Here is an 18963-nt window from a genome sequence, read left to right on the forward strand (position 1 = left end):
AACACTTAGATGACTTTGAAAAAAATATATCTAAGCAGGGTTACATCTGGTTAGTGTTTGGAAGAGTGACCATCAAGAAATCACCAAGAATATACACTTGATTGGAAGGAGAAAGATACTGTATATCCTGAAATAAACAATGGCAAGTCATTTCTGTAACTCAGGCATGTAGTTATTATCTGGAATCAACTTAAGGGTGATTTCAATTGAAGTCAATTGTCATAATTTTCAGTCCAGCCATTGTGTAGGCAATTATAAGATTCCAACAAATATTAAGAACCTGTGTCTCGTTTGTCTTGTTTTCCTTGTTCATCCTCTTAGAGTAGGGTTATCTCATTTTGCACTGTATAGGTAGTCTTCAACTTACAACAGTTTATTTAGTGAGCATTCCAAGTTACAACATCACTGAAAAAAGTGACTTATGACCATTTTTCACACTTACAACCATTGTAGCAGCCTCATGGTCACATGATCAAAATTCAGACCTTTCGCAACTGACTCATATTTATAACAGTTGCAGTGCCCTGTAGTCATGTGATCATTTTTTGCAAACTTTTGACAAGCAAAGTCAATGGGAAAACCAGATTCAACCACATTACTAACTTAACAACTGCAATGATTTACTTAACAATTCTGGCAATAAAGGTCATAAAATGGGGCACTTATCAATTGTCTCCCTTAGAGACTATAAAAAGGGGAATTGCCCAAAGATACTATGAAAAACTATATAAGAGAAATGAGGGGGGAAATGCAGAAAGGATAATAGAATACTTAGAGAAGGCAGACATACCGAAGATTCCGGAGGAAATAAAATCTATGTTAAATGAGGAAATAAGAATGGCTGAAATAATCTGGGCTATAAATAAACAAAAGATCAATAAGGCAACTGGCCCAGATGGAATACCAGTGAAACTATATAAAGAACAACAAGGCAGATGGAATACCAGTGAAACTATATAAAGAACAACAAGGTGCACTCAATCAATACCTACTAGAAGTTTTCAACGCCGTATTAACTGATGCTAAAATACCTAAGTCCTGGTCAAAGGCAAATATAATATTGATTCCAAAAGAAGAAGTGGAAAAAACACAGATACAAAATTATAGACCTATATCATTACTGAATTCTGACTATAAAATGTTTGCCTCAGTAATGTCAGAGAGATTCAAAAAGTACCTAATTGATTTCATACATTCGGATCAAAATGGGTTTTTACCAAACAGACAGACTAAGCGGAATATAAGAACAATTTTAAACATTCTCGAATTTTATGAATCGCATAGTGATCATCAAGTGGCACTTCTGTTCCTTGATGCACAGAAGGCTTTTGACAATGTCAATTGGCAATTTATGATCCAACAACTAAAATTAATGGATGTTGGGGGAAAATTTTTAAAAGTGATAACCGCAATATATTCTGAACAAAGGGCCCAGATCATAATAAATGGAGAGGCCACTGATAAATTCAACATACAGAAAGGTACAAGACAAGGATGTCCTCTCTCGCCATTGTTATTTATATGTACATTAGAAATTCTTGCTAGAATAGTAAGACAAGAAGAGCAGATTAAAGGACTTAAGATTAAGAAAGAAACATACAAACTTCAAGCTTATGCAGATGACTTAGCATTTATATTAGAAGACCCAGAACAATCAGGGCAGAAACTATTCGAAATATTGGAAGAGAATGGGGATCTGGCAGGTTTGAAAATAAATAGAAACAAAACAAAGATTATAACAAAAAACATGACTAACATACAAAAGAAACCTCGAGGCAAAATTAGGTATACAAGTAGTTTCCAAATTAAAATATCTAGGGATAGTTATTTCAGCACGCTGCTCATCAATTAAAGAAGACAATTATGGCAAATTGGTAAAGAATATAAAAGTAGATTTAGACCGTTGGACAAATTTGCATCTTTCATTACTTGGGAGAATTGCTGCAGTGAAAATGAACATCTTACCTAAAATGATATTCCTGTTTCAGAATATCTCAATTCAATTAGACAAGAAATTTTTCAAGGAGCTGAATAAATTAACCTTAGAATTTGTGTGGTCCGGTAAGAAGGCAAGAATAAAATTAAAGGCATTACAGGATGCCAAAGAAAGGGGAGGTTTAGGTTTCCCAGATTGGGAGCTTTATTACCAAGCAGCAGCCCTAACATGGATTAGAGACTGGATAACCTTAGAAAATAAAAGATGTTTACATTTAGAGGATTATGACCTCCAGCAGGGTTGGCATGCTCACATATGGATGGGGCAAAGCAGAAACCACCAATATTTTTTAAGACATAACGTTCGGCAAGAATTAATAAAAAGCTGGAATATAGTTAAACGTCAATATTACACAAAGATTCTGGCTTGGCTATCGCCATTGGAGGCAGTCACATATCCCAATCTGTATAGGAAAGACAAGGCTATTATACTGTATATAAAGACATCTTGACAGAAGAAGGTTATTTAAAACAAAAACAAGAGCTAAAACAACAAGGAATAGACATGGAGTGGTGGTCTTATCTCCAGATACAAGCAAGATACATGAAGGATAAGCAAGAATGGGGTATTAACAGACAAGATACGGGGTTAGATAAAATACTGCTAGGCCTGGAGAAAAAACAAATAAAGAATATTTATAAACACCTGTTGGAACATAAGCTATATGAGGAGCAGGTTAAAGAAACAATGGTGACATGGGCAATAGATCTAGGATATAATATAAATATGGATCAATGGCAGCAAGTATGGGAGCGAAATAACAAAATCACATTGGCGACATCATATAAAGAAAACCTGTATAAGATGGTTTACAGATGGCATCTCCCTCCGGCCAGATTAGCCAAAATGTATAATGGATATGGATCTATGTGCTGGAAATGTAAAAAAGAAAAGGGCACCTTTTTCATGTATGGTGGACATGTAGAGAAGCACAAGTGTACTGGCATATGGTCTGGGAATGGGCAATAGAAATGACTAGGCAAAACATTCAATACAAACCTGAGGCATTACTATTAGGAATACTAGAGAAAAATGTAAATAAAGAGGACACATATTTAATTATTCACGTGGTTACGGCGGCAAGGATACTATTTGCTCAAAAGTGGAAAGCAATGGAAGTACCGAGTGGGGAAGTACTAATAAAGAAAGCTATGTATTGCGCAGAACTAGATAGGATAACTGAAAGATTAAAAAATCAGGAAGAAACAGAATTTTATCGAATATGGAATAAATTTTATAGATGGAGGGGAAAAAATGGAGGTCACAAATAAAGAGATAAGTTAAGATAGAGACCAGAAATGTATAGTTTGTATATAGATATATTATATGTAATTAATGTACAAAATGGACTGAGATGTCAGTCAAAGACAATTTACCATGTTCAATGTTTTTAATCCTTTTTTTTCTTTGTACTCAATAAAAACGTAAAAAAAACAACTGTCTCCCTTAGTAACAGAAATTTTGGGCTTAACTGTAGTCGTAAGTCAAGTAGCTAATTTTTCTGAAGGATCAGCTGTAAATAACTAAATGAATGGGTGACACTGCTTAGGGGCAGCATTTTTCAGTGGTGTGTTCTTACAGAAAGAAAAAGAAAGGTACCATTTATCCTGGGTATTTTTTATACCATTGTATAAAGATATATTGGTGGCGTGGGCTTCAGGAGAGTGGGAGGGAATGGCAAAGCCCTAAAGAAACAAAATATATATCCTAATGTTGCAAAATAAATTCCACTCCTTATGTATTAGTGTGCCTTGTCATGACACTAATATGAAATGGTGGAGCTTGCACTATGTTGACACAAGCCATGTTTCATCATTCTGCCATCTTCATGGCAAGGTGTGGGCCCCTCTAATTTATAGGGCACATAAATAATAATAATAATAATAATAATAATAATAATAATAATAACAACAATAACAATAACAATAATAACAACAATAATAGTAGTAGCAATAATAATAACAATAATAGTAGCAACAATAATAATAGTAGCAATAATAATAGTAATAATAATAATAGTAGTAGTAATAATAGTAATAATAGTAATAGTAATAATAAAAAGTTGGAAGGGACCTTGGAGGTCATCTAGTCCAACCCCCTGTTCAGGCAGGAAACCCTATACCATTTCAGACAAATGTCTCCATTTTGCATTTCAAGACAGTGGATGAACAAAAGCCACAATAACCCAGATGAAGGCTTCAGAAATCCAAATCATTTCCAAAACGGAATGCAGTTCAACTGGATATACTTATACTATAAACCCATGTGTGTTTATAGATAAGTGGGTTTGGAATCCAAGTTGCAAATTCTCTATTTACTTTTTAAAAATAGTGACATTCTCTCCCTAGTGATAGAGTTTTGATAAGAAGTTTTTAAATGTAAAATTCATTTTTCTTGAGCAATGACAGAGAATTGTATCTGTTAGCCTTGTGAGATAATCCACGCAAGAAACACAGCCAGAAATTTTAGCTTTACCTTTCTTTTGTAAGGTTGCATTACCAGAATCCTGCAAGTTTGAAAGTACCTCTTCCATCCCTCACTTTCACTCTCCTAAAAACTATGGATGGTTCCTTCTGAGATTATTTTACTATCTCTCCTCTTTTAGATTAAAAATTAATTTATCAGACTACTTTATAAACTCTAGCTCTTCCTCCTTTCTCCCAAGATCATTGCCACATACCATTACAAAATCCCAAAATATGCATACCAGTTTACTATTCTTTAAGCTTAGAACTGCAGTCCAGTGTAATATAATCAGTAAAGGCTCTGTGAAAGTGAAGGTTGGATTTTGACAAGGAAGGATCCTTTGCACTGTATTATTGGAGAGGACTCCTGGGAATATCAGGGATAGACAAATATAGCTATTGCAAATATGTCATGAATAGCCAGAGTCCTCACTTGAAGCACAAATGACTGGGCCACAGATTATGCAGATATATGTTAATATGCAAACATTATGCAAAGACATTGCTTTGAATAAGTCTATAATTCTGGGAAAGGTAGAAAGAAAGAGGACAACTAGTCAGAAGGGGATAAGGAAAGACTCAGTTATAGCAATAATGGATGCATCATTGGAAGACTTGAAGGATTAGGAATAGATCATTGCAGTTGATAAGAATGGACACCTACTTGATGGCACATGATCAAGTTTGGAATTAAATATAGACATAGAAACTTAGAAGAGGTTTTGGCACTATACCTATAATTCACCAAGGAAAGTTTCTGTTTCAGATACTGCTCATACTTTCTTATGTAAACTGGAAACTTCAATTAGTGTGTTGAAGCAAGATATTTCATTATTATGTTTACACATTTTTCTTTGCTAACTCAAGTTCAACATGCTGTTCCTGGTAGAGTGCTTTGCACGTTTTCTGTCCTGATTGGCCTATTTTAGGGCCTGGCATAAGTTTTAAATATCTAGCTCTATTTTAATTCCCATTCTTGTACTCAAAAAGACTAGATTTGTTTTTAGAACTAATTTATAATTCTAATTCACTAATTTAAACAGATACTGAGGAGGTAAATCTGCTTTTTTTTTTAGTAGTAGCAAGCAAGCACTTGACAAAACATTCATTGCTGTATCTTCAACCACCAACTTTAACCAAAAGCTCCAAACTCCCAGGCCACACTTTCTGATTTCCATAAGCCACACAACCCTGTTTCAAATATTTTTCTCTCATAACTTCAATTCAATTCCTATTTTAATGGACAATTGTTCATTATTCCACTAACAACTGATTCCCCATAAAGATGCAATTTCTCAAACTTGATAGAGTTGCTTGAATTTTGTAAAGGCAAAAGCAACCCCTTTGAAAACGTATCAACCTGGCTGCAGTGCATAACAGCTGCTATTGGAGCCCATTTACATAGGAATAAATGGCTACAGAGTACTTACCTGTGAATATAGTATCCCCATGTTTTTCCTTTTAATGCCACTTGAAGTCCTTTTATTACATTTCTTTAAAATGGGATCCACAAAGCCTCTTAGCTGAACATGGTGAAGAGCAAAGTAGACCCAAAACTCTGCATTTTCTTTAGGTTCCCTGTGTTCTTCCTATGCTTGCTGTAAGTGTTTTCTTAATCAGGCACAGAACAAGAGGCTCTGCCCAGTTAAATAGAGGTGTGTATTCACTTCCTGCAAGTTCTCACAATGTTGTACAAGTTACAACAGAGCAGTTATTGGCACACTTTGTCAGTGAAGTAATAAAAAGTGGTTATCTTAAGGAAGTTTGGAAATACTAGCAAAGATATGATGATCCATACAGTTTAACTGTATTTTTAAGGAGAGTGGAATGAAACCTCAGAAATGCCGAAATACAAGAATGTGCAGGTAGGGAAGTTTAGAAAGTTTACAGTGATTTGTTTGGAAGTGTTCCTAGGAGCCAGTGCATCAGTAAACCAGAAGCAATTTGTTCTTAGCCCACTTGTATTCAGTAGACAATGTAAATAAGTAATCCTTATTTTTGGTGCTGGAGAAGACTCCTGCCAGTCCCTTGGACTGCAAGGCGTTCAAACCGGTCAGTCCTAGAGGAGATCAACCCCGACTGCTCTTTAGAAGGCCAGATCTTGAAGTTGAAACTCAAATACTTTGGCCACCTAATGAGAAGGAAGGACTCACTGGAGAAGGGCCTAATGCTGGGAAAGATTGAGGGCAATAGAAGAATGGGACGACAGAGAATGAGATGGCTGGATGAAGTCACTGAAGCAGTAGGTGTGAACTTAAATGGACTCCAGAAGATGGTAGAGGACAGGAAGACCTGGAGGAACATTGTCTATGGGGTTGCGATGGGTCGGACATGACTTCACAATTAACAACAACAACAACAACTCCTTATTTATATGAATCCCAAGTTTTATCTGCTTAGTTTAATGGAGGGATGAAAATGAAGTCATAAATATTAGCAACAGGTCAAGGGTTTGATGGCAGTTGAAGAATCAAAAGGATGTTGAATCAAACATCTGGAAACATTGCTTTTTGCTGAGAGAGAGAGAGAGAGAGAGAGAGAGAGAGAGAGTTCAACAGTACAAAAAATCAAGTCATGGAAACCAATATATTATGTAAAAGTTCCAACCTTAAGAGATGTCAGTGACAGATCTGAACTATAGGTCCATCCAAAGCATTATTTCTACAAGTCTACCTTTGTCAGGAAAAAGCAATGTCTGTATTGCTGCTTTAAAAAAAAAAGGAACACAGTAATCAGAAGTTGAGCTTAACTCAAAGATCTTACTCCTTGATGTTAATTAACTGCACATCTGAGCTTTTAGGGCCAATTGGAGAATGTATTTAAGCAATGTCTGGGGAAACAAACATAGACTGTTCACTTGCTACAAGAACCTCTGAGTAATAGGAGAGACACTATATAAAATATTACAATGTGCAGAAATGGACAGGCTCACAATTGTATTGAAAGACAAATGTAGATCAGTTTATTTCAAAACCTGGGATAAATTTTACTGCTGGAAGGATTCGAGGATGGTTGGGATTATAGGCTAGTATTAAGATAGAAATATATGTAATTTTAGAATAAGTATTGTATATAAAATTTAGATGTATATTCAGAGATGGAGAACCGATTGTAAAATGTGGAATAATTTGATAAGAATGTATATACTGGAATGTCATGTTATATCCAATGTTTTTTTGTATTGTATTATAAATAAAATTTTGAAAAAAAAGAACCTCTGAGTAATATTATATAGTCAGTGATAAGTACTGAATGTAGAAGTAAATGAGGAAGTGCTGGGCACAATTTGCTTTAAGAGCACATTAGGATTAGCTATAGCCATAAATCAAAAATAGACGCAATGCTTCTGATGAGTCAAGTGGCCTACACTCATAACCGGTTGATGCAGATTAAATACCTAAACATAGGTGGAGTTGTGGATTTAGTCTAAGATTTAACAGTTTCCCAGATAGTTCCATCTAATGCAGTTTCAACAATCACATTTATTATAGCAGAAGCTAGTTGTTGTTTTTTACAGAGTTGTACCACACACACATAGGAAAAACATCTTTGTTTTGGTTCCTTGACCTCTAAGTTAAATGCTGAAGAAGGAAAATTATTAGATGAAGACGCAAACAAGTTTCTGTAAGGTGGTGGGAGAAATCATGATTTTGGTGTTTTTTTTAAAAAAAGCATGCTATTTATGAGAATCCATCTCTCTTATTAGCTTCTTTAGTTAATTAATACAACTGAATGCCATCAGGCTTCCATAGCACTGACACAAATCATTCCACACAGCTATATGGAATATTTTCTCTTACCATATGCAATTATGGCCACCTTATAAAACTAAAATCCTGAGTTTGCTTGATTTATAATATGAAATTAAGAGGACCCAAAGTCCTGTGGGAAATGAAAAGTGTTTTGATAGAGAAGACTGCAGGGAGAAAATCAAAGATAACCCAACATTATTTTCTCATTTCTGGTTGCCTTTTCCCAAAAACGTAGCAGAGAGAATTATTTTGTTTCATTCGGGTTCTGACTGGTTATAATGTTTGATTAATTTTCTTTCTAACTTGTTTAAAATATGCACTTAATTTGTTCTGATGGCATTAGTCTGCTTTAAAATTGTGATTTGGAGGTACGCTTTTCAATGGAAAGAGGCTCAGTGACATGCTTAATGAATAAATACAACTAAAATCTCTCTCTCTCTCTCTCTCTCTCTCTCTCTCTCTCTCTCTCTCTCTCTCTCTCTCTCTCTCCTCTCTCCCTCTCTCTCTCTCTGTCTCTCTCCCCCTCCCTCTCTCTCTCTCTCTCTCCCCCCCCCCCGTGTGTGTGTGTGTGTGTGTGTGTGTGTCTCTGTGTATACACTAACTAGAGCATTTAATTCAAATTTCAATACTTTGGAAATTCCATCATTTAATTTGGGGAACTTAACAGAAGAATGTAATTGTCTAACAACTGCTGATAGTCCAATTCTGCCAAGTATGATCCTTTAGGAAAAGTTCTGGCTTATCTTGCTAACAATGTTCATTTTCAGAAGAAGCCTGAAATTGTTTTATTGTTGGCCTTTGGCAATTTTTTTTTAAAATTTGATTTCAAAGGGCACAATAAACTTTGCTATCCTTGATTGAACATTAACCAAGAGGAAAATGAGCATAAGATGACTAGGAGTTCCTAAAAAGAAGATTCTGAAAGCATAATTGCAAACAATTCCACTGAGAGGAAGAAACAGAAGATTGCTCTTGTGTGATTGCCAAAAAGCTTCATGACTATCCAAAAAATCAAAATAAAAAACAAACAAGGACACAGACAGCAAATGGAGAGAGAGTAAATCAGAGGTCTTCAAACTTGGCCTTTTTATGATTTGTGGACTTCAACTCCCAGAATTCTTCAGCCAGGCACACTGGCTAGATCTTCAAGGAAGAATGTAAGGAGGTAATTTAGAACTATAGAGAGATTGTCAGGAAAGCTCAAAATGAGCTGAGATTGGCAAGGATATTAAGAATAACAAAGGAGTCTTCTTTAGCTAAATAGGAAGAGGATCAGTATAACATCTGCTTGGGTAATAATGCTAATAAGTAACAAAGAAAAAACAAAATCATTTATCTTTTGTTTTCTTTCAGTCTTCTCCGACAAGAAAGTAAATGTTTCTCCAGAAAATTGGGAAGTGAAGCAGGACATTGATAGAATATGATCAGGCAGTATCCTCTAACTTTGAATAAATTTAAATTCCAGGTTTAGGCTTGAAGGCTTAGCCTTCATTTTATTATCCCATTCTTCAAATAACTGAAATAATGCCACTTAGAAAGTCATACCATAAAATAATGGATTTAAGTCACAGGTGGAAAGTTTCTACTTCACTGTTAGGGGAAAGAAAAGCCTTTCTGACCAGCAGGACAGTTTCACAATGGAACCAATTATCCAGGGAAGAGGTAATCATTGGATGTATTCATGCAAAGACCAAAAAGTTATATAGCAATAGCATTTAGACTTATGTACCACTTCACAGTGCTTTACTGTGTCTCTAAGTGATTTACAGAGTCAGCCTATTGCCCCAACAATCTGGGTCCTCATTTTACTGACCTTGGAAGGATGGAAGCAGTGGTAGGATTCAGATATGTGAACAACCAGTTCTCTGTGTGGATGCTGCTTCAAGAAGTCCATTCTGGGCCTGGGCAACAAAAATTTAGTTGCTGGTTCTGCCGAAGTGGTGCGAATTGGCTAAATCCCACCTTTGGATGGAAGGCTAAGTCAACCTTGAGCCAGTGAAAATCAAAGTGCCAAACTGCAGGCACAGCCGGCAGTTAGCAAAAGTAGCCTACAGTACTGCATTCTCCATATATCAGAATGCTTTAATTTAGATTCCTGTCCAGACCAAGGGGGTAAACTCAGTGTTTCTTCCTCTTTCCACTGATCTGATTTTGATGAATTTTCTTTAATTGCTATTAATCAATTAGCCCTTACAAGTCTTTCTAACAGAACTGGATAAAAATTTCGGGCATAAAACTCCTTCTGAGGGAATGATATACTGTATGACATACTTCAGACCAATAAGTGCAGGCCACTTCTACTCAAGTGACTTTTATTATCAGATTTTGCTGTGAATGGACTGATGTTTTTTTTTTTTTCAACTTGTCAGCAGAAGTGGATGTATAGTAACAGACATAGTGGCTGTTTTTCATAAATCTGCTTATGGGGCAAAACTCTTTAAAAGGAAATGTTGGGATTTTATGTATAGAGAGAGGTTAAAAGGGATTTACCTCCTTCTGTTACTGTGGATATTTCTATCTAGATATAGAAATATCCAGTTACTGTGGATATTTCTATGTAGATATCATAGACCTGCTCTACAGATAATATTACATACCCGCTCAAAAGAGTAAGTGCAGGAGACAAGGATTAGCAATGGTTTGGGGATCAAGAATTCTCAGCCTAACTTAGCTGACAACATAAGGTAAGAGGCAACTGGACTCAGATGGCTGAGATGGCTGAGAATCTCCATAGACATAAGATAAGTTCAGATGCACTGTTATTTACTTGAAGATGTGCTAAAATAATAAAATATTTTGTTTCTCCAGCTTTCTCCTCATTCCTTCTCAAAACCTCTGTGGGGAAGGATCTCAGGAAACAAGAAAAAAGAAAAATGTCCAAGAATCTATACAGTTGAGTTCCTCCTTCCTTACCTCTAGGGTCAATCCTACCCATGTGACTGTAGAATGTTTCTTTTTACATTATATTTATTGTTTTTCTTTATTTCAAATATTTTTTATACTGGGAGGAGCTGCTTTAAAGACTATTCATCCATCTAAATGATAGTGAATATGTAAATATACCTTATGGAGGACTTTTCACATTTGAGATGTTTAAATTAAAGTCCCTGGTTTTAACAGACCTACAGAGTTGGAAGGGACCTTGGAGATCTTCTAGTATACCATTTCAGACAAATGGTTGTCCATCTCTTCTTAGAAACCTCCAGTGTTGAAGCAGTCACAAGTCTGAAGGCAAGTCATTGCACTGATTTATTGTTCTCACTGTCAGGAAATTTCTCCTTAATTCTAGGTTGTTTCTGTCATTAGTTTCCATCCATTGTTTCTTGTCCTGCTTTCTGGTGCTTTGGAGAATAGGTTGAACCCCTTTTTTTTGTGACAGCCCCTTAGATATTGGTACACTGCTGTCATGTCACCACTAGTCCTTTTTTTCATTAAACTAGACATACCCAGTTCCTGCAGCCATTCTTCATGTTTTAGCCTCCAGTCTCCTAATCATCTTTATTGATTTTGTCTGTACTCTTTCTAGAGTCTCAATAACTTTTTTATATTGCAGTGACCAAAACTGGATGCAATATTCCAAGTGAGGTCTTACCAATGCATTATATTATATTTATGGCTGATTGCTGTGCTCCTTGGCATGTGTGTATAGGTGCATATGCAATAAATACATTGCTTGTGTTTGATATAGCCATAAAACCTATCTTGACCAGAAAGCCCTCAGATCGCCCACCCAAGCACCACTATTATTTTAGGTAGAGAGAGTGTGTGTGTTCTTGCTCATAATTTCAGAATTAATTCATTATTGGGTTTTGCATTCAACAGTGAGGTGCAAAAAGGCAACTATAATAAATCACTAACATTAACAGAATGTGTTTCAGTTACGTTGTATAGATTGCTACAGGAGTATCAGTGCAAACTTGCATATAATGATATACATTGTCGCTATTCAACTGATAGTAATTCCACACTATAAATGTGTGGGATAACTAGTCTAAAACACAGTGGAGTTACTGTTCTTCAGATATATAGGTGTGAAGTGCAAACATTTTTAATAATAATAATAATAATAATAATAATAATAATATAGTTGGAAGGTTTTTACATTGGTACATCAAATAATATATATAGCTGATATAACTAGATAGATAAGTATGTATATATGTGTGTGTATATGTATATGTACACACACATGCAGTACACACATACCTGTATGTATGGTGTCATAAAAAGGTACTTTGGAAGGAGATGAAAGGGTAAACATACAATTGAATGGGATTGTAGTTTGGTGACTATTAAGTTGAATGCAAAAGAGAACAGTCGGCCAAAAAAACTCACCCCACATTAAAGTGGAATTTTTTTAAAGTGCAGAAAAGTTAAATATCACCACCTGGTGTGAAGCTGTGAAACAACAAGCTATCATTTGAGAATCATTTGTATCAGATATTGAAGAACAGAAGGTCCATGAATTCAAATAAAGTCAATATTTGAACTCAAATAGAGGAGAAGTGAATTACAAAACAAGGATTTGAAGCAAGAGAAAATGGTTTGAGGAAGAAGAGAGGAAGAGAGAAACTTGTGGCTGGATGGAGCTGAGAAGTTCTTCAAAAAGAGGTGAGAGGCTTATAGAAAAAGGATGATGCATGGAGTTGGTAGAACGGTATATAAGTCTCATAAATAAATAAATAAATAAATAAATAAGCAGTAATGGATTGCAAGGACAGAAAAGTTTGGACAGATACATTGAATGGTGTTTGGTATAATCTAGATTCATCTGGGTTTCCTTACCTTATTTACTGCTTTCTTTTCTGCCCTTTGCCACTACTTATTTCAAAAAAGGTATATATAATTTTAAAAAGTCTCTTTTCTGCATGATAATCACTCAGGCTCAACTTCAGCAAGTCTTTATTTTTTCTTTATTCATTTAGCATTGCAAAACTGCAATGAATTGATGCACATCATATAAGTAGAACTATTATAACTTGCTTTTTGCTAAATCTATGTACTGGTGGCACCCAATATATGGTATATGCTTTGGCATTATTAAGTTAACTAATCGATTATAGACCCTAGAAATGTATGTAAGATTACTTTTAAAAAAATTATATTCTAAAGAAGTTTGGAAGAAAAAAAATCAAAATAGGCAGTTTGGGCATGAATGGTGTGTGTATACGAGTGAGAATTTAGCAAAGATCTAATTAACAAATGGAACAGCAAATAAGTACTTTCTTACATCTGCTGCTTCCAGCCAAAAAACTGTACTGGAGGTAACAAGGGAAAAAACATATATTCTTCCCTCCTTCTCCACTCCCTGCCCTGCCCAAGGTGATGAATGGTTTCCTCCAATATGAAAAAGAAAAGAAGTGGGTGGAGAGCCTGCATTCATTACACAGTAGGGAGGAAACCTCAGCAGCAGATAGCATTTAATGATTTCAGAGTCCAACCCTTATGGGCAGGGAAACAGGTATTGCAAGAAAGAGTAGAAGGAGAAAGGAGATTCTTTACAAAAATAGCAGGTAGGAATGCCACATAATCCAATGTGTGCAGGTGACAAATAAAAATAATCTCTTACTGCCTGGGGAATAAAGTCCCCAAGGAATTAAGCTAATGCTTGGTTTCATAACATTTGTTGCAGATTTTGAAATGGGTGCTGACAGTGGCAAACAAGCCAGACACTCATTCTTCCAAAACCAGTAAGCTATATCATTCGTGGCAAATCTGATCACTTGAACTAATCTGAACCAAGGCTGAAAGCTGGAAAAGATGCCTAGCTGGTCCTGGGAGAGATACAGGTCTGGCACTGTGCATTTGTCTTTTCAAAAATCACTTGGTTTTTCTCAGGTTTCTGAGAAATGGTCTACAATGAATTAAATAGCTTCCCAGTTTGCTTCAGCTACTTTGGACCAAGCCGCTCAACATATGAATTATACCCATATCATGTTAAAAGTGTTGCTCTCCATGTCATTTGGGTTATCAACTCTCATATTTTAACATTGATATTAATATAAGGAAACCTGTGTGCATACACGAAGACATAAAATAAGAGGAAGGTCAAAATAAACAGGTGTGTCACATAACAGCATAGACTGACAGAAATATTTCTTGGCCTGGAAAAGAGAATGAGATGGGCCCATTATTCAGATATAATGGACTGTGAGAATAACCTTGGGAGGCAGGAGGAAGAGCTGCAGCCAGGGCAAGATTAGATAAGAGACATCTCAGCCCACAGAAGGAACAGGGACATGAAGAGCATCTCAGGAGGAACTCTTAGTTCTTTGGAAAGTAAAGGGACAGAAATGTGTTTTCAGACTTACATGATCTTAATTATATTATTATTATTGTTGTTGTTGTTGTTGTTATTATTATTATTATTATTATTATTATTATTATGGATCATCGCACAGTCAGCCAGATGTTCAGACTGGATTTGGCATTTTGTCTACCTATCGAGTCCTTACCCAGGACCTGGGATAGGCAGATGTGGATGTTTGATGGTATTACAGGTATCGTCGCAGGATGGAAGCAGTTCCTAGTAAGGCCGCCTTTTGCAATTGACTAATAGCGAATTTGTCAATGCCAATGGTGTTCAAGTGGTGCTCCAGTTGTTTTGGGATTGCACTCAAGGAGCCTATCACTATTGGTACTACCCTTGCTTGCTTTTGCCACAGTCTTTCTATTTCTATTTGTAGGTCTTTGTATTTTGTTATCTTCTCCAGTTCTTTCTCTTCTATTCTGCTGTCTCCAGGCACTGCCACGTCCACTATCCAGCCTTTTTTGTCTTTCTTATCGACAATTGTTAAGTCTGGGATGTTATGTTGCAGGTGCTTGTCTGTTTGAATTCTGAAGTCCCAGAGCAGTTTAATTTTATCATTTTCTATGACTTTCTCTATTTTATGATCCCACCAGTTTTTGCTTACAGGCAAATGATATTTTTTGCAGATCTTCCAATGCACCATTGTTGCTACTTTGTCATGCCGCTGCTTGTAGTCAGTCTGTGCAATCTTCTTGCAACAGCTTACCAGGTGGTCCACTGTTTCTTCAGCTTCTTTGCATAGGCGGCACTTACTGTCTGTTGCTGTCTTCTCAATTTTGACTTTATATGCATTTGTCCTTAAGGCTTGGTCTTGTGCAGCCAGAATTAGTCCCTCGGTCTCTTTCTTCAATTTTCCTGCTCTTAGCCATTGCCAGGTCTTGTTATTATCTGCTTTCCCAGCTATTTTTTTAACGTATTGGCCATGTAGTGCTTTGTCTTCCCATGCCTCTATTCTGTTCTTCATTTGGTCTTTCTTGTAGGCCAGTTTGGTCTCTCCAGTAGTCAGTAAGCCTTCCTGATATACTAATTTCAGTGCATCTTCATCACTGTTCTTCAGATATTCTTCCAAAGCCATTTTTTCTTCTTCAACCATCTGATGTACTTGTAGCATTCCACGCCCACCTATTTGCCTTGGTAGATAAAGTCTGTCAATGTCACTGCGTGGATGAAGGGCATGATTCATTGTCATTATTTTTCTGGTCTTCCTATCCATTGCTTTTAGTTCTGCTTGAGTCCAGTCCACTATTCCAGCTGTGTACCTAATGACTGGAATTGCCCAGGTGTTGATTGCCTTTATGGTATTTCCTCCATTGAGTTTGGACTTTAAGATCTTCTTCACTCTCTTGATGTATTCACCTCTAATCTTTTTCTTGACTTCAGTGTGCTTGATGTTGTCAGCTTGAAGGATACCCAAGTATTTGTAGTACTCTTCCTCATCCAGACTCTTAATGTTATTTTCGTGGGGCATCTTGATTCCTTCAGTTTTCACTACTCGTGGGGCATCTTGATTCATTATTATTATTATTATTATTATTATTATTATTATTATTATTATTATTATTTCTATATCAGATTTAGAGACCACCCATCTCACTAACTCTGCGCAGAGTACAATCAAAAGCATATATAAAAACTATACAAATATTGTATTTCAATAAAAGGCAGTTAAAACAGTATCGGAATAATTAAAGCTAAAAAGGTGGGGAGCAAAATGATAACATCCTCAAAGTTGGCTGAGCCCAAACAAGCTAGCAGAGACGAGTCTTCAACTGTCCATTCCCTTCCAATAAAGGTTTCCATGTTTTTGGTGTCCTCTCTGGTTTACACTGAAGGGCTGACATCATCCTGCTTCTGGTCCTCCTTTGGGACTGCTGCTTCTCCTCTCATCCACCTGATAACCTTATTTTGGGCTACAATAGTCCAACGCCAGCCTGGGTTCCCTAAGGCTGGAGGGGGAAAAACAAAAAACAAACAAACAAACAAACAAAAGCAGAAGAGGCATGCGACAGTTGGATCCCTTTCCTCTGAGGTGTCCGCCTTCTGCCCCACCCCATCCCCGTTAGCTCGGTGTAATGATAAGCCCGCGCGCGGCGCCACCACCCCCTCGCCTCTCCAGACGGGAGGTATGGGGGCTCCTTCCGCGGCGCGACCCTGCCGGGACGGGCGGCCTCTCGCGTAATTAGCGCGCGTCGTCCCTGGCGGCTTGGCACTGCTCAGGGGAGGAAGCGAGGAAGCCGGGCGAGCGGGTGCAGCTGTTGGGCCGGCCTCGGCCTCTCATTGTTAAGTATTGTGGAACGGCGGCAGCAGCAGCTGCGGCTTCATGCGAAGGAGGAGGCGAGCGCCTGGCGAGCCAAGCATCCCAGGTTGAAGAGAATCTGGGCATCCAGCGCAACGGCGGCGGCGAAATGGTAAGCGAGCCTGAGGGCGCCGCCCGCCTCCCTTTGTGTATCTTTCTTGAGCGCGTGGGGTGGGGTGGCGGCGTAAGGAGACGGGAAGGCAGGGCTGGCTTTGCCGCCGGGAAGCGAAGGGAAAGGAGGAGCGGGCGCTGCGGGGAAAAGTATGGGCGCTTGGCAGCGGCGGTGGTCTCCATTGCTCGTCGCCTCGCTTGGAGCTTCCGGCGCCTTTAGGTTGGCTGTGGCTGGAGGCAAGGTGTTCGTCTCACCTAGCAAGCAGAGAGGACCGGCTTCCTATGTTTTATAGCACTGCACTGGCAGGGTCTATGAGTGTGGCGTTTGGGAAGGGGTGGGGTGGGGGATAGAGTAGGCATGGTTCTGCCGGCAAAACTGCTCCCCCCCCCAGTTGCGGAAAATTGGTGCAGCCAGATCATAGCGACAAGGGCATGGAGAGACCCGCCAGTTGTAGTTGTCTAGCATCTCTCTCTCTCTCCTGTCAGCCTACAACGGAACCGACGCTGGCCTTAGTTGTGCCACGGGGCACATCCAACCCCCTGGGAATAGCAATTGCTATGATTTCTTGTTCTAGCAGATGGTGCCTGCAACTCAAGTGTTACCGCATCTCTTCTTGAGCTCATTCTTCACTTCAGGACTGCGGCTTTCTCTTTGCTTACCCTCAGCAGTTTAGCATGTATTGATTGCGAGGAGTGTGTGGTTTTTAACCATGGTGCGTTTGAATTGCAATCTGATGCCTGACAGAGAAAAAGGAAATCGGGGTACTGTGTAAAGCAGCATTGAGAAGATCCAGGACTAATAATTGACTGGAAGAACACATTGGAAGCAGATAATCATAAATTGCATAAATATATATGAAGGAGAACACTTCACAATTCAAGGTGACTTAACACTTTGGCAGAACTAAAGCTATATTCTATTAATATATATGAAGGAGAACACTTCACAATTCAAGGTGACTTAACACTTTGGCAGAACTAAAGCTATATTCTATTTCCAATCAGATTTAACAGACTAAAGAGTAACTTCTGGCTTAGCAACTATTCTTGCCCTGTTTTATCATTTATCAAAACGATACATAGAAATCATATTGCTAGAATGGAAAGAAAACAGAAGTTTCATGCAGTTACTTATGTTGTCTTGAACAGTATCCTCCTTTCTTGTAAATCCTCCAGATGTATTGGAAATTAAGCTGCTGGAATGCCTTGAAATACATCTGGATTGTTCCTGGTTGGAAAATAATGGTCTGCAATGCTGGCCTCTCGTTTGTCCTCCTAAGATTTTGAACCAACCATATTTTCTCTTGAAATAATATATTTTAAAAGCAATGAAAAAGAAATATTATTATATCATATTACATAAAGAAATGTTTACCATTTCTATACTGTATTCACAAAAAAGATGCATTATTTCTTATAATCGCTGACATGACTGATATCACTAGGACTGGATTAAATCTGAAAGGAGATAATCATCTTGAACAATTCAGCAATTCAGGATCATAAGATCACAGTACAGAGGACTGTGAGTACAGGCAGATGCTTTTAATAAAAAAGCAAAACTCAGTTTTAATAATAAAAGCTGTACATTTTAGATATATATGTTTTCATATGTTATATTAGATGTGTGAAGCCAAATTTTACCTTGTGCATTACTTTTGGCTTTTACTTTTTAAAATAAACTGACTGGTTTCTCTCTAAATTTGTTTTCCATCTTACACAGGATGGAGGTGAAATCCTGGTGACATCAGGGTGTTACATTAAGAGGCTGGCTTATCATGTGTTTGGTTCATCATCAAACAGCCTTATAGCCATTTTTACTTACTGTAGCAATTTCCACTGATGTGGACCGCAATGGCTGTGCCAATTGTGGAGTATAGTGAATTGGAAGTCTTGCTATCTGAAATTTGCCAGGTTGAGAACCACTGCTTTAGAGCAGGGGTCTTCAAACTTGGCTCTCTTATGACTTGTGGACTTCAACTCCCAGAATTCCTCAGCCAGGCATGCTGGCTGAGGAATTCTGGCAGTTGAAG

The 18963-nt window shown here is 37.6% G+C and overlaps 2 protein-coding genes across 6 annotated transcripts in view; one reads left to right on the plus strand and one right to left on the minus strand.

The window, feature by feature from the left end:
* ANKRD22 (ankyrin repeat domain 22) overlaps positions 1 to 6105 on the minus strand; it is a 40631-nt gene extending 34526 nt beyond the window's left edge. The window contains exon 1 of the mRNA XM_039335940.1: positions 5892 to 6105. Coding sequence (XP_039191874.1) covers positions 5892 to 5912 — 21 coding nt within the window. The 5' untranslated portion in view covers positions 5913 to 6105. The remainder of the gene's footprint in view (positions 1 to 5891) is intronic.
* A 6645-nt stretch (positions 6106 to 12750) lies between these two features.
* STAMBPL1 (STAM binding protein like 1) overlaps positions 12751 to 18963 on the plus strand; it is a 35014-nt gene continuing 28801 nt past the window's right edge. For 3 of the 5 annotated variants that reach the window (XM_039335947.1, XM_039335945.1, XM_039335941.1), the window contains exon 1: positions 16587 to 16931. The gene's annotated coding sequence lies outside the window, so the exon portion shown is untranslated. Of the gene's footprint in view, positions 12825 to 16586; positions 16932 to 18963 lie in introns of those variants that run through there. The other 2 variants (XM_039335946.1, XM_039335943.1) reach the window with 2 other exon arrangements.

Source organism: Crotalus tigris, unplaced genomic scaffold (assembly GCF_016545835.1).
Source record: "Crotalus tigris isolate CLP2741 ecotype Arizona unplaced genomic scaffold, ASM1654583v1 scf7180000017663.5292952, whole genome shotgun sequence".
In the NCBI taxonomy this organism is placed as follows: domain Eukaryota; kingdom Metazoa; phylum Chordata; class Lepidosauria; order Squamata; family Viperidae; genus Crotalus; species Crotalus tigris.